General features: G+C 38.7%; 1 protein-coding gene across 1 annotated transcript in view; it reads left to right on the forward strand.

The window, feature by feature from the left end:
- Positions 1-25,418, forward strand: part of LOC120529864 (lipoxygenase homology domain-containing protein 1-like) — a 419,576-nt gene that overhangs the window by 65,099 nt on the left and 329,059 nt on the right. The window contains exons 4-12 of the mRNA XM_039754083.1: positions 2,836-2,999; positions 4,987-5,073; positions 8,851-8,983; positions 9,444-9,595; positions 16,275-16,353; positions 16,443-16,518; positions 16,680-16,756; positions 20,417-20,448; positions 20,573-20,702. Coding sequence (XP_039610017.1) covers positions 2,836-2,999; positions 4,987-5,073; positions 8,851-8,983; positions 9,444-9,595; positions 16,275-16,353; positions 16,443-16,518; positions 16,680-16,756; positions 20,417-20,448; positions 20,573-20,702 — 930 coding nt within the window. The remainder of the gene's footprint in view (positions 1-2,835; positions 3,000-4,986; positions 5,074-8,850; positions 8,984-9,443; positions 9,596-16,274; positions 16,354-16,442; positions 16,519-16,679; positions 16,757-20,416; positions 20,449-20,572; positions 20,703-25,418) is intronic.

Raw genomic sequence — 25,418 nt, forward strand, 5'->3', positions numbered from 1 at the left:
CAAAAGTGTAAGTTTAAAAAGTATTTGTGTGTTAATTTAAGTCAAACAGAATGAAATTGTATTACGCAATGAATAACACTAACGCAACATGAATCATAATTTACTTTCAAATTATTATGTTTTACTCTTTTTTAATATGGTTAATTACTCGCTGTAATGTAAAATAATTCTATTATGCATATATAACAATTCCTATTTAAAATAAAAATCTGTTTAAATTGTACAAACGCATCCGCATATGCGAGCAACAGAACTGCAAAGAGGCTAACATGTAGCACAGGCACAGGGGTTGGCGAGTGAAGCGAGCAGGTGGCAAAGCCCCCTAGTCAAAATAAAAAAAAATCTTTACTTAGGTCTACATAAAAATAGAAATAACTTTCTTTGTGTGACATGGAATTAGGAAGAGTTTTATCTAAAAGTATTCACTTTGTAAATAATGTTGCCGCAAACCTAAATTAGCTTCAACTTAGTAAAAACTGAATTAAAATATATGCGAATCAGAAGAAAGATCATTTGATATATCATTATTCTTCTAATAGAGAACATCAGTTCTGTTACAATTTTCATTTAAAATACTGAAACAATGAAGTTGAACAGGATAATCAGGAACAAGAGACAAGGAAGAATTCGATTAAAAATAACATGAACCCTTTAGCAAGCAAGGGACCAAAAAAAAGAAACTAAGGTCAGAAAAAAACAAATAAGAATAATTACATTTAAAAAAACTTGAATTAATGCCACTCAATACTAAATACCAAGTAGTGTGGCACAAATAAAGGTCTAAACCAGAAGTTGTTTTATAAGATAGTTTAAAAGTAAGATTCCTCCAAGACAAAACTAAACTATTATACAACAATGAATCTTCCAAGTTGAAACACTAACCATTGAACAGTCAAAAATAAAATAACTAAATCAAAATCAAATTCAATTAAATCATTTTTTATATGTCACATACAAATTATACACACAGTACAGTGGTCCTTGGCTGCTTTTGTGTGTTGCATTCCCACTGGAGAAAAGGACTGACGCTGTTTGAAGTGAGGTGTGCTCCTCTCCACTTATTGCTGCTTTGATGTGATGTATGTCTGAGGACGCCAGGGAAGCAGCAATGAAGAGTGATGTGGCGCAAAGTGCAGCAAAATCTTCAGGTCACGGGAACCCTCCCCCAACTTTTTGGTTCGATATGGCTTCTCTGTTTAACTGTCTTTAATGCAGGGCTTAAATTGAGGGGGGAGTTTTGTTTACTTTATACTTGGTTCCTAATAAGTACCTGATTAAAAAAAAACATGGTGCGGGGATCCAGGGAGGTGGCTATGAAGAAGGATGTGCAAAGTGTGGTGCTCCATAACTGTCCAAAGCTAAAACCTACTAGCAGATTTGTAAGATAGTGCCAGTGCTGGGTGTCGACCAATCAGCATAATTCATCACCCAAGCACCACCAACAATAGTTCCTAGCTGAACAATATGTACATACCATACCCTGGAGTAGGAGCTAAAAAAATGACCAGGAATTACAAATGGCCCCAGTTCCTGTGGTGGGAATGCTATTAAAATGTTCCTCAATTTCTAAGAAGTTCCATTGTTCCTGAAAAATGTTCCTGCTATGTGAAACCACTTGTAGTCAGTTCAAAGAGAGAATTTGGCGGGATAAGCCTAAAAAGACTGGCAGTAGCCGTGATGTTTCTCATCTGCATGTTTTCATTTACACTGTAATGATGAACTATATATTGTTCATAAGTTTGTTTCTTGCCTCTTTGATTAGAAATGCCATTTCATTTTGCAAGAAAAAGCAATTAGTTCAGTAGATTTTATCCTAATGCTAAATGTTTCGTGCTAGAAGTATGTGGTTTCTGATTTAAAGGAACTAGTGTGTTTCTTATGCACTTACATGACCAGGGTTGCTGCAATTCTGCCTTATATGATCTGCTCCAATGTTCACAACAATGTAATGGACAAGGAGAAACAAATTCATAAAACACTATTTTCAGTAGAGTGTTAATTTTCAGCATAATGACCATTGATGTGTGTCTAATAAATTGTGTAATGTCCATTATATTGAAAATAATAAATAACTTGTAAGGTTTATTTTTGACTTCTTGCACAGCAGCCTCCAGAGATCATGAAATGTATACATTAACAATGTTCAGTTAACAGACAGTTTTATCACAAAGCAACTTACAAAAGAATAAAGTAAAAGTAAAGTAAAAATATTTCTTGCTTTATGAAATTAATGGTGAATATGACAGAGGTTCTCATTGCTGCCTCATGGATTCAGAGTCCTGGGATTGAATGCCACACCCAGTTTTTCTATGTGTGGGGTTTCCAAAGATATGCAGGTTAAGGCAATTGAATATTTAAAGCTGACTTTGTGTGTGTGTGTGTGTATATGAATGTGCCCTGTGATGGACTAGCCTCTGCCCAGTGCTGGTGTCTGCCTTGCATACAATGCTGCCTAGATGGGTTTCAGCCTGCTGATTCTAAATTGGATCAAGAGGCTTAAGAATAATCTTAATTTATTAGATTAGCTATCCACTAGCTCTGTGCTCTCTTTAGTTACTATATGTATTCTACTAATGTTTCATGTTAACACAGCATGACAGTATGTACTCTAGCTCTTCTAGCTATGTATTCTCTTTATACTGTACATTGCTTTCAGTTTTGCAATTTTTTACTGTAATTCATTACAGGAGCACATCTGCAGTTACATTTGTTTTTAATGTTGAAAAACTAAAAACAATTACTAATTTTATATTATCAGATAGACAGCAAATGTCTTTAAACATTGTGACATACATTTCTATTATACTGTATATCTGCTTATTTTTCTTATTACAGGTGGCAAATGGAAAGTTTCTGTTTTGACCAGTCAATTACCTTGTGCTGGGACAACTTCAACAGTCTACATCATACTTTACGGTGAAAGAAGCAATTCTGGACCAATCTTTCTTTATAGCTATGAAGAAAACTTGTTTAATAGCGGTCATGAAGATGTTTTTGAGGTATACAATATGGTTTAATTTGACATTTATTTATTTGAGTTATTTGAAGAGTTACAGCATTTTAAGCAGAAGCAATTCCATACTGTGTTTCTATTAATTTTCCATAATCAACATGAAAAATGAATTACTTGGAATATTATTCTCTACTATATCAAGTATACATCCTGGTATTCTAACAGCACACAGCTCCAAGAGGTTAGCTCTTGGAAATCTAAATCGACTTAGAAGCCAGTTGACGTCATCTGTAAATAATCGCTCTCTTTTAATGTATTGAATTGAATTCCTTTATTGTCCTTGAATGGTACAATGAGATTCAATATGTAACTCCTCCATAAACTAAAAAATAATAAAAAAAATAATCCAATTAAAAAATATATAATATGAAAGCATAAGTAGAATATAAATGTATATATAGTACAAAATGTTCATAAAGTAGCTCAGGTTGTGCAATATTATACAGTAGTTATAGTGCAAGTAATTGTAATTCTAAGTATAAACTGTTCTACCGGGAGCACTTGATGGACTGATTGAGTGCATCTATAGATCTTGGGATGAAACCATTTCTGAACCTCAAGGTCCGTACAGAAAAGGCTGTGAAGCATTTGCTGGATCAGAGAAGTTCAAATAGACTGTGGGATAAGTGAGTGGAATCCATGGAGTTGCTTGTGGCTTTCCTGATGCAGAGTGTGCTATACATGTCCTCCAGGGATGAAAGCTGTATTCTGATAATCCTCTGTACTCTCGACACAACGTGCTGTAGAGCTTTTTGATCAGCTGCTGTGCAGCTATGATAATCACACACACATACAATGGGTTAAAATACTCTCAGTGGTATACTGAGAGTAACAACACTAAAGCAACTGTGGTATTTGGAATAGTTTGGCCATTCTGCGCACCATTATATTGTTACAGGATGATTACAATAGAGTGCCTTAAATTTGTAAATAATATGCAATTAATTTAAGTGTATTTGATAAAGCCCATGTCATGGATATGAATCTAAAAAAGAAAGGGAAATGACTGCTTTGACGCTAGGTGCTGGCCGTTTGCAAACCCAAGCAGAAACGTGTGTACGTATGGTCTGAGGCTACTATGAAAATGTGCATGGCTTTATGCCAAGTTTAGTTTTATACATCATGAAGTGATCGTGGAAAGGGGCATACTCAACATTTTTGTGTGTACACACCATTTATACATGAGGCCCCAGGTCTGTGGATTTTAGAATTCTTAGGAAGTTTCAAGCAAAATTGATAAAATAATTATGTATAAATAACTTAATGAACATCCTCAATTTTTTATTAACTAAACATTACCAACAATACGTTTTTTAATCAGATACTTATTAGGAACCAAGTATAAAGTAAACAAAACTCCCCCTTCAATTTAAGCCCTGCAGTAAAGACAGTTAAACAGAGAAAGGTTACCGAACCTGAGCAGGATGAGAAGCTCAGTCCCACATGTGTATCGAGACCTTGCTGTAATTAAAGAACAGGTTTTAGGCTCTGATCAGCCACCACCAGATTCCATACATTGTCAGTATGAAAGTTCATGATAAGGCGCTCGAATACCATCTGATCTTCTACGGATTCACAGATGGATTCAGGTGATTGTTAAGCAAGAAACTTGGATTCTCTTAACACAACAATTTCCCAGAGAAAACAGTATCTACTGGTTGTGGGCAGGAGAAAGCGATGTGAGGTCCAAAAGAAGAAATGTTTGAGGATATCAAAGTGAATTGTCTTAGAAGTTATAGCTGATATGTGTCAGTCATTACCCTGAATTCAGGAGCAGGGCCTTGAGTCAGAGAACATTTAAATGTTTGAATGTACTTGAGCCTTGCCACCCACTAGTTTACGTATCCATAACGACTGCAGTTACGTTTTGAGTATATTTCTACATTGCATTGTTAGTCTCCACCACTTCAGGTAAAACACTAATGGAAATGAATATTTCAGAACCTGGTTATCATTTTTTTTGTCTATGAAAGATACATGCTGGGGATATTGGCGAACTGTACAAGATCCGTATTGGGCACAGCAATTCAGGAGAATTTCCAGGCTGGCATTGTCAGGAGGTGAGTGCAATTTTTTATTTATTTTTTTGTTAATTAAAGGTATTTTTGTATCTATTAAGTATAAAGCAATACAATGTGTTGTTTGTGTGCTCATATGCATTTTGTAATGATTCTCTCGTAGTTTGCTATTAAAAAGCTTAATCTGAGCCACCAGTGTGATTTTTAACATAAATGTAATAGAAATATGGAATTATATAAAAGCGCTTTCCAAAAATTTGACACTAAATTCCAAAAAATGAAATCTCTAATAGCACACCTTGCATGTGTAGATACCTAGAAGCCTATTACTATTTTAGAAGTTTTAACAGTTTCTGCTTGCCCCAAAATGTCTGATTAATTAGTTGGAGGAATCATATTTTCACCCCTGCATCCTATGGTTTACTACTTCAATCAATTTAGTCAATGCAAGCAGTTGTTAGCATATTTTAGTGCCTTTTTAATAGCTCAACGTATGATTTCTTTGAACCATGTTGTTGTATATTTTCTATGTGGAAATTAAATCTATAAGCAGTATAGCATAGTGCGTGGTCTGCAAATATGCACTATGGTCTGGAGGGACATACTGGCTGGAGATTTTGTTCCAACTTGATTACTTAACAAGAAGTCAACTCTTGCCAATAACAGATCTTATTTCATTTTATGCCTTGTCATTGTTTCCATTCTGCCATGTCAGGTCATTGTTAGAGGGGGGATTTTTTCCTTTCCAAGGATATCATCCAAATGATTTGCAGCCTGAAGCAGATGACTAATTCTCTGTCCTTCACTTTTTTCTCTTCCGTTTCCTTCCAAATATTTTACTAAACCAGATAATTCATGATGAATTCACACAGATGTAAATGAAAACACATTAGACGGAGAATGGCTGGTTCCTTGTTCCTAATAAGAAGCAATTAAAAACAGTGAATTCAGCTGTTTAAGGATAAAATGAGCAATTAAGGGTGGGGAATCTTAACAAGCGAGACAACTAAATTCAAACATAAAAATGATGCATGGACAAGAAGTGCTTCAAAAGCAATAAATGATTTCTCATCGAATAATTGGTTAGGAGCAAAAATCTGCAGCTATGACGACCCCTCCAGAACTGACACTTTATAGACCCCTGGCCTTGTGGAGACTATTAATCACAGAGTTCCTGGCGCAGATGCTCATTGGCTTTCTCAGTACCTCTGGGATGCTAGTGTTCCAACTTCAAGAAAAAAGTATGTAAACCGTTGTAGTTTAGACCAGCACTAATAAAGTGTTTTGGGATGATTATTACCATTGAAAACAGCTATTTTGAAATTAAAAATGGTTTAAGAATGTATCAAGAACATACAGTATGTAAGAAAGCATGCTGATGCTCAATGTAGAGAGGGTTTGAGTTTAAGCTCAAATTTATTATTACATTCATCTTATTAGAATTAATGTTATTAGTATTACGCATGCAGAGTAAATTGAAATTCCTGCTTGCATGTCTCCCACAGGCTAGCCATGGTAGTAAAACTCCTAAAGAAGAAATAAACTTGACAACATACAGTACAATAAATGCAACATCAGACAATATACTGTACAAGACAAGAAATTGTTATGCAGTTAGCTGTACAAGTGACTGCTGAGCAGCTTTATGACTAGTGGAGTAGCACTGTCCTGGAATGTGAAAGGTCTTGTGCCTTTTAACAGAAAGGAGAAAGGTGACTGTGTAGGATGGCTGAGGTCTTTAAAAATACTGTCTGGCTTTCTAAGCCTACATATGTTTTATATATTCTTGACAAAAGGGCAGTGGTATACCAGTGATGCTCTGAGCCAACTACACCACCCATTATAGTGCTTTGCAGTTCTGAGCTCTGCAGTTAATGTACCAGGATGTAATGCTGCCAGTAAGAATGGACTCCACTGTGTGTCTTCAAAGGTTGGTAAGCATAGTTCGACTCATCTGTGGTTTCATTGAGCATCTAAGATGGGCTTACTTGAGTTATCAATGATGGTTACTGCAAGAAATTTAAAGTTCCTAAGTCTCTCTACACTCTCCTGTAGAAGAGAGTGTGGTCAGTCCCCCACATCATTAAGTCAATGACTAGAGATACAGCTTTGCTGACATCTTAGAAGAAACTGATGTCCTGTCACCATTGTATAAGAATAACAAAACTCTTCTCGGCATCTTGTTTCATCATTGTTGGTGATTAGTCCATTGATGGAACTGAAGTGGTGTTTTAGCTACACAGTCACAGGTGAACAACGAGTATAACAGGGAGCTTAGCACACTGCCCTGTTTGATGCTTGTGTTGAGGATCAGTGTTGACAAAGTCATGCTGCCAGTCTCATATGTTGGTTATAGGAAAACCCAAAGTCCAGTTGTAGCATTCTGAACCCATAGAGTAGATATGGAGGCAACAGTAGAAAAGCACAAGTAATGATCTTCCTTGACTGAACTCTCTCATGGTGTTCACACATGCAGAATTCCTAGTGCAAATTTAATCCATCTGCTCTATTTTCAGGTCCGATTTCTTTGTACGCTTCAGGATCACAGTGACTGCAGCCTGTCTTTGCAGCACTACATAGTAAGCAGGAACAACTCCTGGGAGGGGTGGCAAACCACTGCAGAATACATTCACTTGCTCAGACTGGCACCAGCCCCTCTAACCTGCAGATCTTTGTAACACATGTGGACAACTTGAGTTCCCAGGGGCACAAAATGCAAAAGACCATAGCAAAGGCTTCTTTTGGTCTTAATGATACTAATAAAGTATCGGTAAAGTGATTATATCTGTAACGCGTCCTACTAAAATAACTTCACTTTGAAATGGTTAGAGGTTACTTAAGTGAAGCACATTTCTCTTGATATTGCATACGTCAGTATCAGACATGTGAATCCTTCATATTTACAAGTAATTGTATCAGCAAATCAAAGGCTGCTAATATGCCAATCTGAACAGACGTGAATAACCACTTCAGTGATGATTTGTAAGTATTATTATGATTAAAAGAAGAATTTGTTGAGATCTTGCTATGTAATAGTGAGTAACAGATACATATTTATATTACCTAAACTTATGGGTTACCAGGTAATGTGTGGTCAGGCTAAGATTTGAACGCAGTCTCCTGGAGCACCACGGCACACAACACCATAATGCTGTCCTCAGTCTACTAATGTGCTGAAAAAGTAAAATATGTCTGTAATTAATTGCCAGTATAAAAAAAACCCAAACTTGGCTTGATAAAATTGTAATATCCAAACCCAAGATTCAAGCACGCACAACCAAATTAGGCATTCTCCATGTCAGAAAAGTCTTTTTTAAAGAGTTCATTAAGGAGTGAGTATTCTTCAAAGAGACATTTTATGTGTAAGACGTTTGAAAACCTTACTTAAGAGGAGTGACATGAGCACTTAAAAAGAGATGGCGCTGGCACAATGGTTAATGCTATTGCCTCACAAATCCCGCATCCCACCTGGTCATTGCCTATATGAAGCTTGCGTATTGAATTAAAAATTGATTCTAAATTGGCTGAGCAGAAGGTTGGTGTAGGTGGGACTTCCAATGTACTGCCCTCCTGTCAGGTGTTGGCTCCATTCTCTTCTGCTTTGATAGTGTGGCCATGAACTTTGTCAAGCAGGTGTCAGTATATTATATTAGGCCAGGTTTCTATTAAAAGACATCATTTTGTAACATACTTGTCTGGTATTTAGTTTTTCTGTTGCTAAGCCACCTCGGAGATCTGTGTGGATGCCGGCAGCTTTCAGCTCTTGCTGGTTTTCATGTCTTTTTCATGCAGAGGCATGGTCTGCTCTTGTTTTTTCAGATCAGACTGCAGGACCTTTCAACAGAAGAAATATTTTATCTTCCAGTAAACCGCTGGCTTTCCAGAGATGAGAGTGATGGTGAAATCTGTAGAGAAGTTCCTATTTTCCATAAAGGATTTCCAGCCTATCCAGGTTTGTAAAAAGTGCACCAAAATGACTACCTTTTGATGAAACCCCTCATTAAATCCTGTGTGCCACACCAATGTTATCACTACACATCATCATCACAAATGCTGGTGAGTTCTTATCAGCCCCCAGTCATTCACCCTCCACACTAATATGAATCTTTTAGCATTTCTGGAATACTGCTAAACTAAAACTTCCTAATTTCGCAACACACAATCAGGAGAATCTAACAGATGATGCTAAAAAAACAATAAAAAGGAAATCAATTATCAAACAAATGGCATGAACGAAAAAATAAAACATGGGGAGCGAGTGTGAAAATACAAAGCAAAGATGATATTTGCCACCAGATCTTCCCTCAGTTGCAGCCGCTATCGCTTTCCAGTCTTATCAGTTTCTGCAAGTAATGCAGTATATCATCTGAGACCAGCTTGTTGTTTTAAATGTCTGTTTTGTTTTCTTTAAGTTTCTGTCTACAAGGTCCATGTTGTCACAGGAGACCTGTGGAATGCAGGAACAGAAGCAAATGTTTATGTAACTGTCTACGGTGAAAAAGGAGATACGGGCTCAAGACAACTGCTCAACTCTCAGAAACCCATAAAATTTAGAAAAGGACAGGTACAGTATTAATGACTTATGGTTTAACCAGAATTCAGCCCTGACCCCTTCCCCAGTGGTAGACAATGGAATGCAATACCTTTACTAATCAGTATATAGGGTGTCTGTATACTAAGTACGTGTATGTTTGCATATACTGTAAGTGTACATTGTGACCAGCACTTGTGCCCTTGGGTCACCCTGAATCCAAAATAAAAAGCCCAAAGAGACTAAAATAACTGAAGAGGATTGTGCTGCTACAGCAGCCTGTGTTAATATTGCTATTAGCCTTTTCTGGTACATTCCTGAACTCCCATTTTTTTATTTTGATACATATTGGTATGTCCCTAGCTTCCTCTTTGCTACTGGCACTGCTTTAGTCTTAGCTTCACCTTCCGCATAACTGTATTTTAGGTTAAAGAAATTATCGTCTTTTTACCTTCAAGTTGTCAATTTTCACATCCTAATATTTTGTATGACTTCTTGTCAGAAACCTACATTAACGTATACAGATTCTTAGCCTTGAGTTTCTTGGTGAGTAAAGCTATCTGTCCACGTTCACTACAAGCAGCGGGGCAACACACACTTCGTATGGACTGGGTCTTTACTAACATAGCGTTCGGGGACAGAATAAGGATGTTTCTAATAATAAGAATAAAGGATAAAAAAATTCAAATATTGCAAAGAAACAAAACAATATCTTCAGATTTAATTAAACAGCTCCATCTCTGTCTTTATCCTGATCCTTCCATCACCCTTTGGCCAATCATGTTCTTGCCAAACTCTTCCTCCCTCCTAACACCAAATTCTATGAGGGTCTAACTGGAAGAGTGTTTCATCTGAGACCACGTCAAAGCTGACTTGCCTATTTACTAATGAATTCAGTATAAGCATAAGGAATCTTTGGGAATATATTGCCAAAACTCCCTCTAGTGGTACTAGTGCCCACTTAAATGGCCAGTTAAGTCCCAGATTATGTGTCCATTTTAATGACTGGAAGACTATAAATTAGACGTCCCTCTGCTGGTGGCTCAGAATTACTGGAATGGTATTCAAAGTTCCCATCTCCAGTGGGTAGTCAACCAGGACATCTTGTGGCCCATTTCCTGGCTGTCTATGGCCCAGACACCATTTGGGTCCTCTGTGTGCTGGTTAGGGTGGCCACTCCCTTATGTAACAAACTATAATATATAAGTCATAGAAATATTATGAACTTGGTCCCTCTATGCATGGAGTTTGCATGTTTTCTCCGTGTGTGCGTGGGTTTACACCAGGTGCTCCAGTTTCCTTCCACAGTCCAAAGACACGCCAGGTTAGGTGAATTGGTGACACTAAAATGGCCCTAGTGTGTGTTTTGGTGCTTGCATGTGTGTTCATCCTGTGGTGTCCAGGGTTTGTTCCTGCCTTGTACCCTATGCTAGCTACTCAGTCCTGATCTAGATAAAGCCGGTTAGAAAATGACCTGACATGTTAAGAGTTTTGTGATGCTAAAAGGATATCAAATTGTTGTGTTTAGATAGATAGATAGAACTTGTCTCCAGGGAGAAACTTGTTTTTTTTTCACAGAAACTAAAATGAATATTATCATCTTCTTCTTCTTTCAGCTGCTCCTGTTAGGGGTCGTCACAGCGGATCATCTTCCTCCATATCTTTCTGTCCTCTGCATCTTGCTCTGTCACACCCATCACCTGCATGTCCTCTCTCACCACATCCATAAATCTTCTCTTAGGCCTCCCTCTTTTTCTCTTGCCTGGCAGTCATATCCCTAGCATCCTTCTCCCAATATACTCGGCATCTCTCCTCTGCAGATGTCTAAACCAATGCAATCTCGCCTCTCTGACTTTGTCTCTCAACTGTACAACTTGAGTTGACCCTCTAATGTACTCATGTCTAATCCTGTCCATCCTTGTCACACCCAGTGCAAATATTAGCATCTTGAACTCTGCCACCTCCAGCTCTGTCTCCTGTTTTTTGGTCAGTGCCACCGTCTCCAACCCATATAACATAGCTGGTCTCACTACCGTCCTGTAGACCTTCCCTTTCACTCTTTCTGATATCCGCCTGTCACAAATCACTCCTGACACTCTTCTCCATCCATTTCACCCTACCTGCACTCTCTTTTTCACCTCTCTTCCACAATACCCATTACTCTGTACTGTTGATTCCAAGTATTTAAACTCTGCCACCTTCGCCAACTCTACTCCCTGCATCCTCACCATTCCACTGACCTCCCTCTCATTTACACACATGTATTCTGTCTTGTTCCTACTGACCTTCATTCCTCTCCTCTCTAGAGCATATCTTCACCTCTCCAGGGTCTCCTCAACCTGCTGCCTACTCTCGCTACAGATCACAATGTCATCAGCAAACATCATAGTCCATAGAGACTCTTGTCTAATCTCCTCTATCAACCTGTCCATCACCTTTGCAAATAAGAAAGAGCTCAGAGCTGATCCCTGATGTAATCCCACCTCCACTGTCACACTTCCCTCGTACATATCCTGTACAACTCTTACGTACTTCTCTGCCAGTCCCAACTTCTTCATACAATACCTCAACTCCTCTCGAGGCACCCTGTCATATGCTTTCTCCAGGTCCACAAAGACACAATGCAAGACCTTCTGGACTTCTCTATACTTCTCCATCAGTACTCTTTAGAGCAAATAAAGGAATATTAAAAAAAACAAATACACATAATGGGCGGCATGGTGGCGCAGTGGTAGCGCTGCTGCCTTGCAGTTAGGAGACCCGGTTTCACTTCCCGGGTCCTTCCTGCATGGAGTTTGCATGTTCTCCCTGCGTCTGCGTGGGTTTCCTCCGGGTGCTCCGGTTTCCTCCCACAATCCAAAGACATGCAGGTTAGGTGGATTGGCGATTCTAAATTGGCCCTAGTGTGTGCTTGGTGTGTGGGTGTGTTTGTGTGTGTCCTGCGGTGGGTTGGCATCCTGCCCAGGACTGGTTCCTGCCTTGTGCCCTGTGTTGGCTGGGATTGACTCCGGCAGACCCCCGTGACCCTGTTTTCGGATTCAGCGGGTTAGAAAATAGATGGATGGAATACACATAATAATTATTAAAAAGAAATAAAAGTACTATTTGGCTAAAGATAAAAACAGCAGTCACAGTCATGATGAGTCTTTATAAATGTGTATTGATGAAGGTATGAAGGATCCCCATTAGCTTTTTATGACACACTTCTGCTGAATAATTCATTGGCTAAAAGTATCCTGAGTGTTAGTGTGTCACAGAGAGGATGTGCAGCATTGTTCATCATGTCTGTCACTCTTGTCTTCATTCTGTCCTCCACTCCTACCTCCAGCGATTCCAGAGTATATCCCATAAACTGAGCCTTCCTTCTTAGCTTGGCTTGTTGATATGGTGGGCTTCTCTTGAAATAATATTACCAACCCAACACAGCATACCGTAGAAAAATGCACAGGCTATGACGAGTCATAAAACATGTAAAGGATGTCAATGGCCACATTAAAGAGTGCAGTCTACTAAGAAAAAAAATAGTCTGCTCTTTTTTTGTAACACAAAAGAACTTTTTAAGACCTGTCTAGCTTGTCACTGATGTGGACCCCCTAGTTTTAAAAATATTTCTTGATTTTCAGTGATGATTCACTGGTACTTTAAACCCCAGGGAATTCAATCAGTTATTCATTCTTCTTCATTTTGTATTCTGCAGAATAACCTTGCTTATTGTTCACATTATATTTTGTGTTTACTGCATGTCCATTTTGTTTAATTCATTTTGTGGCTTAGCTGCCATGCCACTATGCTCCTTTACTAGGAGGTGCGGTTTCTTGAAGTCGTGTCTGTGATGTCACTTGCATGACACTGTATGCCACAGTGCCACATGTCGTTCTGGGATTGTGAATATTACTTTACAAAAGTGAGGCGTTTATTTAGTGACAGTTCTTTAGGTTTTCAACTTCTAGCACATTTGCATTGACATTGATTTCTGATTAACGCTTTTTTTTTTTTTGTCACATACACCGTCCTTCTCGTTTTGACCTTTACATGTTTCCTGGTTTACAATAATCTCCTGGTCAGCTATAACTAAAACCTTCACAGCTTGGCCTTTTTACATTCTCTGCAAGAACGCAAACTGGACTTCTTTTGAACTTCGTAGAGGGATGAGAATGGTAGAAGAAACTTCAGGAACACAGCAGTAATACTGCAACCTAATCCGGTTCAGTTCAGGCGCTCAATGGCAAAAGAGCGGCCATCGGGCAGGCAGGCAGTTGGAATTCAAACACACTAACAAAAGAAACCTTTGGTGTGACATAACCAACTGAGTGCAGAAACAAGAAGATTTTGCAAAGTCAGTGCATTTCCTGAGCACTACAGTAATTAATCTTATGGTGAAGGGAACATTTTTTAAAACTTTTAAATTCTCCTGTGAATCATGTAATTTGGTAACTTATAACATGCATTTCTAGAAGCGTGTGTCCTGTGAGGCCTAGCACGCCAAAGTTTTTCTTCTCCAGGCAAACCAGTTTTTAACGCTATGCCTAGTTGTGGCCTATGTGAAGTTTGTATATTCTAAAGACTTCTAGAGTTTACCTTCGTCAAGTCTGTGATTTTACATTTTTATCTGTGAAGTTGTTGGTTCACTTTCCCATGTAAAGACCTGCCTCCTTTCTTTTCACTGACAATATACTGTAGTTTACTAATGCTGTAGACCAGGCTCTTGCCACTGTACCTTTGGCTAAATTCCTCAAAAAATATGTTGAGACCCCTTTAAGCAGAGGTCTGTGAATGCATCTGGAGGTACTGCATTGTTCCACAAGCCATTTTTGGCCCCAATTCATAAAACATTCAATTGGAGATCCCCAGGTATTCCTATCATCCTGGTGGCCTAATTATAAAAGATGAAGACAACCTGTAAGTGCCTGAACAATGGAAACGACTATTAGGTGCTGCCAGCTGTCAATGAAATTTCACTGTGCCCCCCAGCCACCCTCCACCATATTGGTCTCCTGTCTGGGTATAGGCATCATTGATGTTCCATCCAATATTGCAAACATTTGGATTCACCATACCACTAGGCACCCACTTACAATGCACAGTATATATTGTACTGCCACGCGAGCAAATTAATAACAAGTCAGAAGAAGAAACAGCCAAGGATGTTCAAAAGTTGAAAACCAGAAAACTCAGTCATATCTTTCATTAAAACCAAAATCCCAGTCCTAGTCATACACAGACGTTTAGATCCTAGCCATTCTCAAAATCTGAAATGTTTAGAATGCTGGTTCGTTGTGGTCAATATTAGGTCAACGATTGGCACACACGGTTAGTTTATAAATCATCATGTCAGTATTGGCACCCAATGTGACTCCCAAAGACCACACCCCCAGCAACGGCACAATGTGTCTCAGCAAAACAAACACTAAATAGTGGTGTGCATAACAAAAATAAAATGGCGGAGGATGATTTACAGAATAAATGTTAAAATATTTTCAGAACAATATTCCAAACATTTGTAACATAATTTAACAAATTCAAAAATGTCCAGAATAACATTGAGAAAAATTAAACTTTATACAAAAAAAGTTACAAAAGAGTGCAATCATAACATGTTCTGTATACATGATTTAGATTTGTCTTTTTGTTTGTATGAGTACTGTTCATGTCTCACAGGTTTTGAAGAATCTGTGCTGGTATCTGGAAGGTTGCCGGTTTGAATCCCTGTTACTGACAAAAGGGATCCCACTCTTCTGGGCCCTTGTTCAAGGCCCATAACCTGTACTCACTTCAGGGGTGCTGTACAATGGCTGACCCTGCACTCTGACCCCAAGGGGTTTGCTAAAACTAATAAATTCCTAATACAAGAAATTGTATAAGGTGAAGTAAAGAACACAAACAAAACAAAAAATAAACAAATGTCTGTTTAGAACTTTAATTTCAGTCCATCATCTGCAGATATCATGCCAAGCTGATATTGTGTCCCTCTTCAGGGTTGGCCCTTGCGCCATGCTTGCTGCTACAAATATAAGTCTGATTCTGCACGGTACATCATATGGTGTTGTCCTAGTAGCTGTGTTTCCATTTGTTAGGCGGTTCCTCTTTTCTCCAGTTTCCTCTCACAGTATTAAATGCCACTTGTTGATTGGTATGAGTGAGTTTAAATGCCCCCCTCCAATAGACTGGCATTTGTGAATGCCAACATAAGTTCTGGCTTTAAGTAACTGCAAATACGAACTGATGACCTCATGTGGAGCAGAAATAGAAGAAAGGCTTTTAGTTCCAGACCAGTAGGGGGTCAGACTGTAGCAGGTGCAACCCAATCCTGTTACACTGGCATCCCAAGTGGACAGCCATTCATCTCCTAGGCAGGAGAAAGTGGAAGAGAGTTTCAGAGTAAAACTGTTATAAATGAGCTGCAGTGCTGTCACCATCTAACCCCAAACAGGAGCAATCGTGGCTTCTGGCCTAAAGGAGCATTCCTGGAGCTCCTGCTTTTAAGGGGTGTCCTTTTAGCTTAGCCAGCCATACAGTTATTTTTTTTTGTTTTGTTTATTTTATCTGCATGAGGACAGCTCAGTATGAGTTTAGTGTTTCAAATCTCATGAATGGAAAATTTATGACTGGAACAAAACAAACTTGCTATTATAAATATACATATGTGTATATGTTTATGTGAGTGAGCAGTGAGAAACTGACCTTTATTACTGACTTTGCTTTTGTTTGCTAGACTGACATTTTTCCACTGGAAGCTGTTCATCTTGGGTATCTGGAAAAGGTTGTAATAGGACATGATGGACTTGGAGCAGGTAATATTTTAGAATGCAAAAACCTCTGCGACATAAGAGAAAACATTTCATTCCATAAACTGGTCATTTTTTATCTTTAATTATTTTAGGCAACGGCTGGTTTCTGGAAAAAGTTGTGGTCATCGACACCTTAAAGGACATTGAGTACACATTTTCATGTAACAGGTTGGGTTTTATTTTTATACATTTACTTTTTTTTGATGATACCATACTTCACACTTAGGTCTTTCAAACATATTAGAAATATTTGCCTTCTTATTATTTTGTATTTATGAGTATTAAAAATACCATCGATTTTAAATGAATTTTTTATTTTGCAAATTCAGGTGGCTGGATCAAGGAGAGGATGACAGTAAAATAGTAAGAGAGCTGTATGTGACAGATGGATTCTCATTTTCTGAACGTAGGTGGAAAATAATTTAAGACAAAAAAGTTATTGTGAAAATAGTGATTTATTTATTATTTATATTTATATTTTAAGCAAAGCCCCAACCCCACTTCTTACATTTTCTTTTAAAAATGCAGACATTAGTCTCCATCTTTACCTTTCATCCACAATGCTCCAGTATTATTCCCCAAAAAGTCTAATCAGACTCAGACTCTAATCACGCTCTGATTTGTTCATACTTATTACATAGACCTTTCCTGATTGGATGCCATTCATTTTTTGTTGGTCACCCTTCCTGAAAGAAAAACATATTCCAGCATAGCCAACATCGAGGAGTTGCTTTCCAAGTTGCTTATATTCCTTTCCCCTATGCATCCAAATTACATTTTGTACAGTTTGAATGCAGCATACATGTGCAAAAAGGCAAATAATTTACTGGTCACTCTAGTTTTGTGATAAATCCCATGGTCGATGTTGTTACCATCCCTTCATGGATTTCTTGCACTGCTGAATGTGTGCCCAGTGTAGACAAAATGTCTATGTCATATGCGTTTTCAGTCATTTTAGCGAGTATGAAGATATACTTTCAGAAGCGATGTGAATAGATAGATTGGGACAGATAGATAGATAGCTTTATCAATCCCAAGGGGAAATTTGCATAATCCAGCAGCAGCATACTGATACATAAAAACAATATTAATTTAAAGAGAAATAAAAATGCAGGTAAAAACAGACAATAATTTGAATAATGTTAACGTTTACCCCCCCTGGTTGAAATTGAAGAGTCGCATAGTGTGGGGGAGGAGTGATCTCCTCAGTCTGTCTGTGGAGCAGGACGGTGACAGCAGTCTGTCGCTGAAGCTGCTCCTCTGTCTGGAGATGATACTGTTCAGTGGATGCAATGGATTCTCCATGACTGACAGGAGCCTGCTCAGCGCCTGTCGCTCTGCCACCGATGTCAAACTGTCCAGCTTCATTCCTACAATAGAGCCTGCCTTCCTCACCAGTTTGTCCAGGCGTGAGGCGTCCTTCTTCTTTATGCTGTCTCCCCAGTTCCTTGGTCTTACTGGTGTTCAGGTATAAGTGGTATGAGTTGCACCATTTAACAAAGTCCATGATTAGGTTCCTATACTCCTCCTCCTGCCCACTCCTGATGCAGTCCATGATAGCAGTGTCGTCAGCGAACATTTGCACGTGGCAGGACTCCGAGTCGTATTGGAAGTCTGATGTATATTGGCTGAACAGGACCGGAGAAAGTACAGTCCTCTGCGGCGCTCCTGTGTTGCTGACCACAATGTCAGACATGCAGTTCCCAAGATGCACATACTGAGGTCTGTCTGTAAGATAGTCCACAATCCATGCCACCAGGTGTGAATGTACTCCCATCTCTGTCAGCTTGTCCCTAAGGAGCAGAGGTTGGATGGTGTTGAAGGCGCTAGAGAAGTCCACAAACATAATTCTTACAGCACCACTACCTCTGTCCAAGTGGGAGAGGCACTGTTACACTGTTGGGGAGAAAGATTGTTTTTGCTTAAAAATATTTTTAGTAAATGAAAATGTAGTAGTGTGGACATAGCCTCAGATGAAGGCTTAGGGTCCCATTGGATGTGATCTGTGCCAGTCAGCAGAATCCTCAAATTCAAACAAAAGGCATAAAATATCAAACCTCCTTAGAAACCAGCCCAACAATGAACAGCAACTCCACGTTAGCAGGTGGTTTATATCTGGTTGGGACTGAAGGAGGTGCGACTTGTGGTTGGCAGCTGCATTGCCAAGGAATTTGTCCATACTAGGTATGTTAGTGGTAAAGAGCCTAGAGATTGTGCAACAACATCTATGTTTTGCCATTAACAGAACCCTCAGACACTCCCAATGCTTGAACGTTTAACCATATTTATATGGCAAATTATCAAGAAAACTTTGAAAGTTTAAAATTTTAAGTCATTTAACGGTTCTTAAGTTTATTCAGGAATGATTCAAAAAGTGTTCCTTTGTTTTGTTTAGGCACATTTCTTCTATTCAGGTTTTGATATTTCCACAAAAATGTAATGCATATATGAATTTCTCTTCAAACCCATTCATCCATCAACAAGTCCCTTCAGCCTCTCCTATGCAGTTTTCAATGATTATCCCAGCAGCATTGGACTCAAAGGTGGGACTAGTCCAACACAGAGCCCATTCACATGTATGGCTGCATTCATTCAAAACATAACATTCAGAAAAAAACAACTTAATCCAACTAAGAGTTGTGGAGGACCAGATCCTGCCCCAACAGCAGTGGGCAAAAGGTGGTGACCAGTGCCGAGTAGCCTTCCAATGTAGTTGTGTGTGATTATCCCAGCAGCATTGGGCTCAAAGGAAGGTCTAGTCCAATGCAGAACCCATTCACACACATGTCTGCACTCATTCAAAATGTGATATTCAGAAATTAAAAACCAACTTAATCCAATTAAGATTTGTAGAGGACCAGATCCTGTCCTAGCAACACTGGGCAAAAGGTCCATTTAGCATTTCAATGCAGTTGACTGTGATCATCCCAACAACATTCGGTTCAAGGCAGGGCCCAGCTCATGTCAACAGACCCATTCTTCCTCATATCAAACCACTTTAGAGTCCAGTGGAGTACACATAATAATTTAGGTTTACATGATAAAGAACTTCATAAAAAAATAATGAAACAATCCAAATCTATACAGTATGTCTGAAATACACTCCTCGCCGAGTTCAATGTGCTCTGTCACAAAGATAACAGGAAGCTTAGCCACTTAGCCGACCAGTGTCATTCTGCTCAGCTAACGAGACCACTAGAGTCTCTGCTGAGTGCTGGGATTGTGAGCTCAAATGTCAAAGTTCAATCTCAGATTCATGACAACTCACTGAAACCTAAGAACCTGCCAACAATGTGCGCTGTTTTTCTATTTTTTAAGAATGGGTTTTTCAATTCAGAAAATGAACAGATGTTTTGATGGGTTTGTTTTAATAATTCAGCATTATTATTATTGTGTGTTTCAGAAACTTTTTTTTTATTTATATTTACATTTAAGAAGTAAGAAAGAAAGTAAGAAAGTTAGTATTTTCCTTTAGAAAAGATAAAGCATACAATTTAAAATTTGGTTGTATTCAGAATTATTTTGGTGGTGCATTAACATTTTCTGTTTTGGATATTTTTTACTAAATATTAATTAATTAAAACAAATTTAATTTGAATCCATTCTTGGATAGTAAATTGTACTGGTCAAGGACTGGTAGGAACAAATTAAATAAACACAGCCACATTAAACCATTTAAATTTCTTAAATATTTCTTTTTTTTTCAGTAGCTTAATGAATATATATAAAGTGGTTATTATGTTGAGTGCACAATGGCTATCTTGGGCATCAATCTTTTTGCTACCTGTGTGAATTCTGCCTGGCCTTTTCACCCAGGTACTGGTTTCTGGCCTGTGCCTGATGTTGCAGAAATAACCTCTGCTCCATGACTCGGAATTAAATTAAGTGTGTTTGAGAATGTTACATTTATGGTTGCTGTATTCTGGTTCACTGTGCGACCATAGCTGTCCTCTCTAATTTACAGTACACACTCATAAATATTACACTCTTACACTGTAATTAAACTTGGGTGTATTTCATATTGTGTCTTAGTGATGATTGACTTTTTGTCTTTTCATTTGTGCAGAACAAGAAACGGAGATGAAAGCAAAGGAAATTGTAAGTTGCATTTTGTTAATAAAATATTTTAATTCATAGAGATTCATACAAATCTGACCTGATTCAGGATTGCTGATGTTAACAAAATCTTTTACGTTTATTTTTTCCTGGATACCCTAATTAGTGGGCTGCTGAAAGATGGAAGTTTCAGAAAGGCAATGTCATTCAGTTTCACTGCAGACTAACAGGAAGGTTTGTCCGTCTTCATCCAGATGGAACAGTGGATGCCCTTGGAGATAAGAAGGACAAACATGGTAAAGTGTGATGAGTGCTAAAAGTAAACATCTTGGCTTTTCCTCTACACTGCAGTAGCCCCCCATCCTTACTAGGCCCCCTCCCCGTCCTTTTTGGGTGGGTCTGTTAAGGAAAATTAGCAGCTTTCTTTACTTTCTTCCCTATTGTTTCTTGTTTAAGCCAGATTTGGAATTAGATGCGTTATTTGTCAGAATATGCTAAAGTACACTCATGAAAGAGGTAACATTTCACAAGGTTTACTTTTTAATTTTAATTAGTCACACTGCTATTTACCGCCATCAATGAGCAAAAACGCGTTTATCTTTTTTGATATTATGGGGAATGATAAAACTAATCCAGTGCCTATAAAAGTATTCCGCATCCTGGACGATTTCACATTTTCACTATTAAAACTGATCTCCAAAAAGTGGGCTAAATTAATTAAAAATATAAAACACAAAAAAAAGCCCTGCAGTGGGCTGGTGCCCTGCCCAGGGTTTGTTTCCTGCCTTGCGCCCTGTGTTGGCTGGGATTGGCTGCAGCAGACCCCCGTGACCCTGTAGTTAGGATATAGCGGGTTGGATAATGGATGGCTGGATGAAGTTAGTATTTACTTCTGGCAGCCATGACAGCCTTGAGTCTTTGTGCACAGGTCTCGGCCTTGTCAGCTTTGCATATCTGGACCCTGCCATTTCTTCCTATTTCTTCTTTTTTGCAAAACTAGTCAAGCCCTGTCAACCTGCATCGAGATCGTGAGTCAACAGCCCTTATTGAGTCCAGCCATAAATTCGTAATTGAACTAAGATCTGGACTTTAACTCAAGCATAGAAAAATAGGGAAAATGTGTCATTTGAAAGCAGGACTCTGGATATGTGAGGAGGCAGTGCTAACCATTGTACCATCATGCCTCTCCATTAAAACTCAAACATTAAAATTGAATGAAAAATAGCCAAATGATTGCAACTTGTAGCTACTATTGGGGACAATGCTTAATTGTAATTGTCACAGGCAGAGTCCCTGCTTTTATTAAGTGCTGAAAAATCTGTGAAATATAAGGTATAGGGTACATAGTGACTTTACAGTTATTAAGAAAATGCAAAGCATTTATTAATAACACAATGGAATTATTGTTTTTAACTTTGCTTGGTCAATGTGGCTACAGAATCCTGATTGAATTATTTAATTGATATTAAATGGATGTTTTTTTTAGTGTCTTTACAAAACATACCAATGTAAAACCATTCCCCTGTAACTAGATTAATACATATAATTTGGTAGATAAATGATGGGTTAAAATTATACTTTAAAACTATGAATGCTGATCTCCCCAATAGCAATGTGAGTCATCACAGTTGGGGGTCTTCTGTATCTCAGTGATCCTCAGAAATATGTTATCTACCCTACTCCTGACAGTGCTATCAAAATCATTTCTGATTAAACTGAACAAAACCACGGTGATGCCAAGCCTGATGGTTTGATGTCCCACGTAGTCTAGTCTGGTTTAGCCAAAAGAAGCTTTCTGCTCACAAAGTGAAGAGCTGTCATAATCTTGTGTAAATGAATCATTCGTGCTGTTTCCGCATAGTCTCACAAAATAATTAAAACTTTGCTTTGGGAGTTTTAGAGGCCGAGGAATATGGTTGTCACATTTGCTTTTGGATCTGACACAGTTATACTGGTGTTATAATGGTGTTTAAAAGCACATATACTTTCCTGTGGTGTGATTTTGAGTTCCCACAGTTAGGGGAACGTTCACAGATTGCTGGGCGATATCTCCTGGAAGTCTCGCTAAACGACATTACTAGCACAACCGCTCTTACAGTATGTTCGCAGCACTGAGTGTTCTGTGTCCAAGTTTGTGGATACTACTTAATGCATACTGTTTTCTCTGAGCATTTACCGGTAAATGAATCTTTGGTTTTAAACTCTTTTCTGCCCCTTGACTTAAATTCAGGTCTACTGTTTTGACTTTGACTCCAGTCACTATTTTTGGATTTTGATATTCTTGCAATGATTTTTGTCTCACATCCTGGGCTGTATTGCTAAATCTAGCCAAGGGCGAAACTGGTAGGACCAGGTATTTTATATGATCCGGTTTCCGATTCCATCTCTAGTCAAAAATTATTGTTGCTCTGCATGATACAGGGGCTAGGGTCAGATACAGTGCCAGTCGGATAACAGGAAAGAGTTCAATGGACAAAGATATATTACACTTTGGTTGCAAAATTGAAAGAAAGTTAAAAAATGTACTAAACATCTAATTCAAGAGTAATCTTACTACTCTGAAGTTGTTTTAGAAGAGATGCCCAGAGTAGTGGTCCAGATACTCACGAACCTCCTGCTGCATGTTGTACATTTGGAATTTGTTCCAGAGGATAAGAAGGACACATCAATAGGATTTCAGTTTGCTGTAAGGAAACCTTTGAATGTTGTTTGTGTGTAGGCACCAAACAACTATTCAAAGTATTTTACATTTACAGAGACATTGCAATCTGCGCTTGCAAGGCTACTATAAATGATCTTTCTATCCATCCATTCACCCATCTTCTATACCTGCTAAACCTGCGTAGGATTGCATTATCAATTGGGGAATAACATGGACACAAGAAAATGCCTGATTAGGAGGAATGGCTAGCCTGATCTGAATATGAATATGATCACTGAGCTAGTCCACACCAAATACTCGGTACAAACACAAAGATGCTTGTAAGGGTATCTGGTGGAAAATAAAAATCGGGGCTCTTTAGGCCAAAAGTTAATGATTGGCTTTATAGTTGTGTTATCTCATCTGGGTATGAATGGGCAGGACATTCAGGTAAAGAGATGAACTAAGAATTTTAGCTGATCGCATCTTCATAGTGAACTGGATCAAACAGAGCAAGCTCCTAATGGATAGTCCTTGAAATCCACTGTGAATGCCTAGTAGAATGACTCTCACCTGTGGATGAACTATTTCCGTATTTGAGGAAGAATTATTAACATTATGTTGAATTGGCCCTATTCAGGACTTTAGTAATAGAGGCAGCCGTAGATATCTTTGCTCAAAATGGTTTTGAGTGCTCACAGAACCTGTTGTTAGACATGAGGATTAATATGAAGAAATATTAGCAGAAACTTCCCCAGATTAGAATCCAGCAAACCAAAATGGTGGCAAGCAGAGCAGCAGCAGCGGAAGTGAAATCCATTGCATAGGTGGTTTTATGTTAAGGTCATGGAGAATGATTTTTAAATAGCCACGGACATATTGGTTCATCATACGGAAAATTTGGCAGGCTCTGATCAACTGAGAACAATGTTAACATTTGGTAAGAACACTTTGAGGGATTCTTAAACTGGGTGGAAATGCCCTCTGCCTTCGAGGCACTACTAGAAGCGCTGGATAGGGTCGGATCAGTTTCTGTGGTTGAAGTCACAAAACCTCCAGAGTTGCAAGTTCACAAGAGTGGATGAAATCCAACCAAAAAATGCCAAAAGCACTTTGTATTGTGGGAGTGCTTAGGCCAACACCCCTCCACAGTGTTGTGGTGAAGGCAAGACTAGCAGACTGGTGTGATGATCCCCCCTTTTTTTCTTTTGCAAAAGGAACGTAAGGGAATAAGTTTGCATTACTGAGCAATTATATTTTTTGGCATTCCTGGAAAAGCCTGTGCAGGAGTACTGGAATGGAAACTCCATCCGATAGCTGAACCCTATATTAGGGGAGAAATGTGTGTTTCTCCTTGGCCATGAAACAAATTTCTCTTTGCACATACAGTATATTTAAGGGATAATGAGAATGTGCTGATTCTGTCTGCAGTAATTATGCTTGGTGCATTTGGAAAATGCTCATGAGTGCACTCTGATAAATCTTGTGGAAGCTGCTAAAATAGGATGGGATTTCAGGCCTACAGCTACATACCTTTTGGTCCCTAGACTTGCAGAGTTTTATTGCAAATGTGGTATTACATTGAGACTGTTCAGTGTGGGCTTTGGACTCTGCCAAAGCTGCATCTTCTCTTGGCTTTTGTTCATTATTTTCACTGACAGGATATCAAAAGGTTTGTAATACATCCAGTTGGAGAAGATAAGGATAGCACCTTTTGGCATTTTCAGATCATGTTGTCCTTGTGATCTCGTCAGATTGTCACCTCTAGTGCACACTGGAGGAATTCACACCTGTGTGTATGGTTAGAGTTAAGATTAACACATTCAAATCTGGGGACATTGTCATTTTCTGGAAATGAGGGGCTTGTATTTTTCAGGTAAGGGGTGAGGGGCTACCCCAGTGGTAGAATTCGATAAGTCAGTGTAGCAACAGAAGTTCCAGGACTATTGTATCACACCATGGTGATAAAGTGGAATCTGAGTCCACAAACCAAGCTGTTGATTTACCGGAATTAGTGGGCAGTCTTTGTTTTAGAGAACGTCATAGTGTTTATGATTTTGGACACTCATTGCTACTATAGCACACAGGAATGCCCTGTGAGAGACATGGTGTACAGATTACCTAAGCTGGGTAGTGCCAACCTTATCCTCCGTTACCTGCAAGTCATTTGACTTCACCTTAACTTAAAATAAAAAAAACAAATTCTAAAGCACTGTGGTGGGCTGGCGCCCTACCCAGGGATTGTTTCCTGCCTTGCGCCCTGTGTTGGTTGGGATTGGCCCCAGCAGACCCCCGTGACTCTGTAGTAGGATATAGCAGGTTGGATAATGGATGGATTCTAAAGCTTAAAACATATTTATCTATCAAATGT

Source organism: Polypterus senegalus, chromosome 5 (assembly GCF_016835505.1).
Source record: "Polypterus senegalus isolate Bchr_013 chromosome 5, ASM1683550v1, whole genome shotgun sequence".
Taxonomy (NCBI): domain Eukaryota; kingdom Metazoa; phylum Chordata; class Cladistia; order Polypteriformes; family Polypteridae; genus Polypterus; species Polypterus senegalus.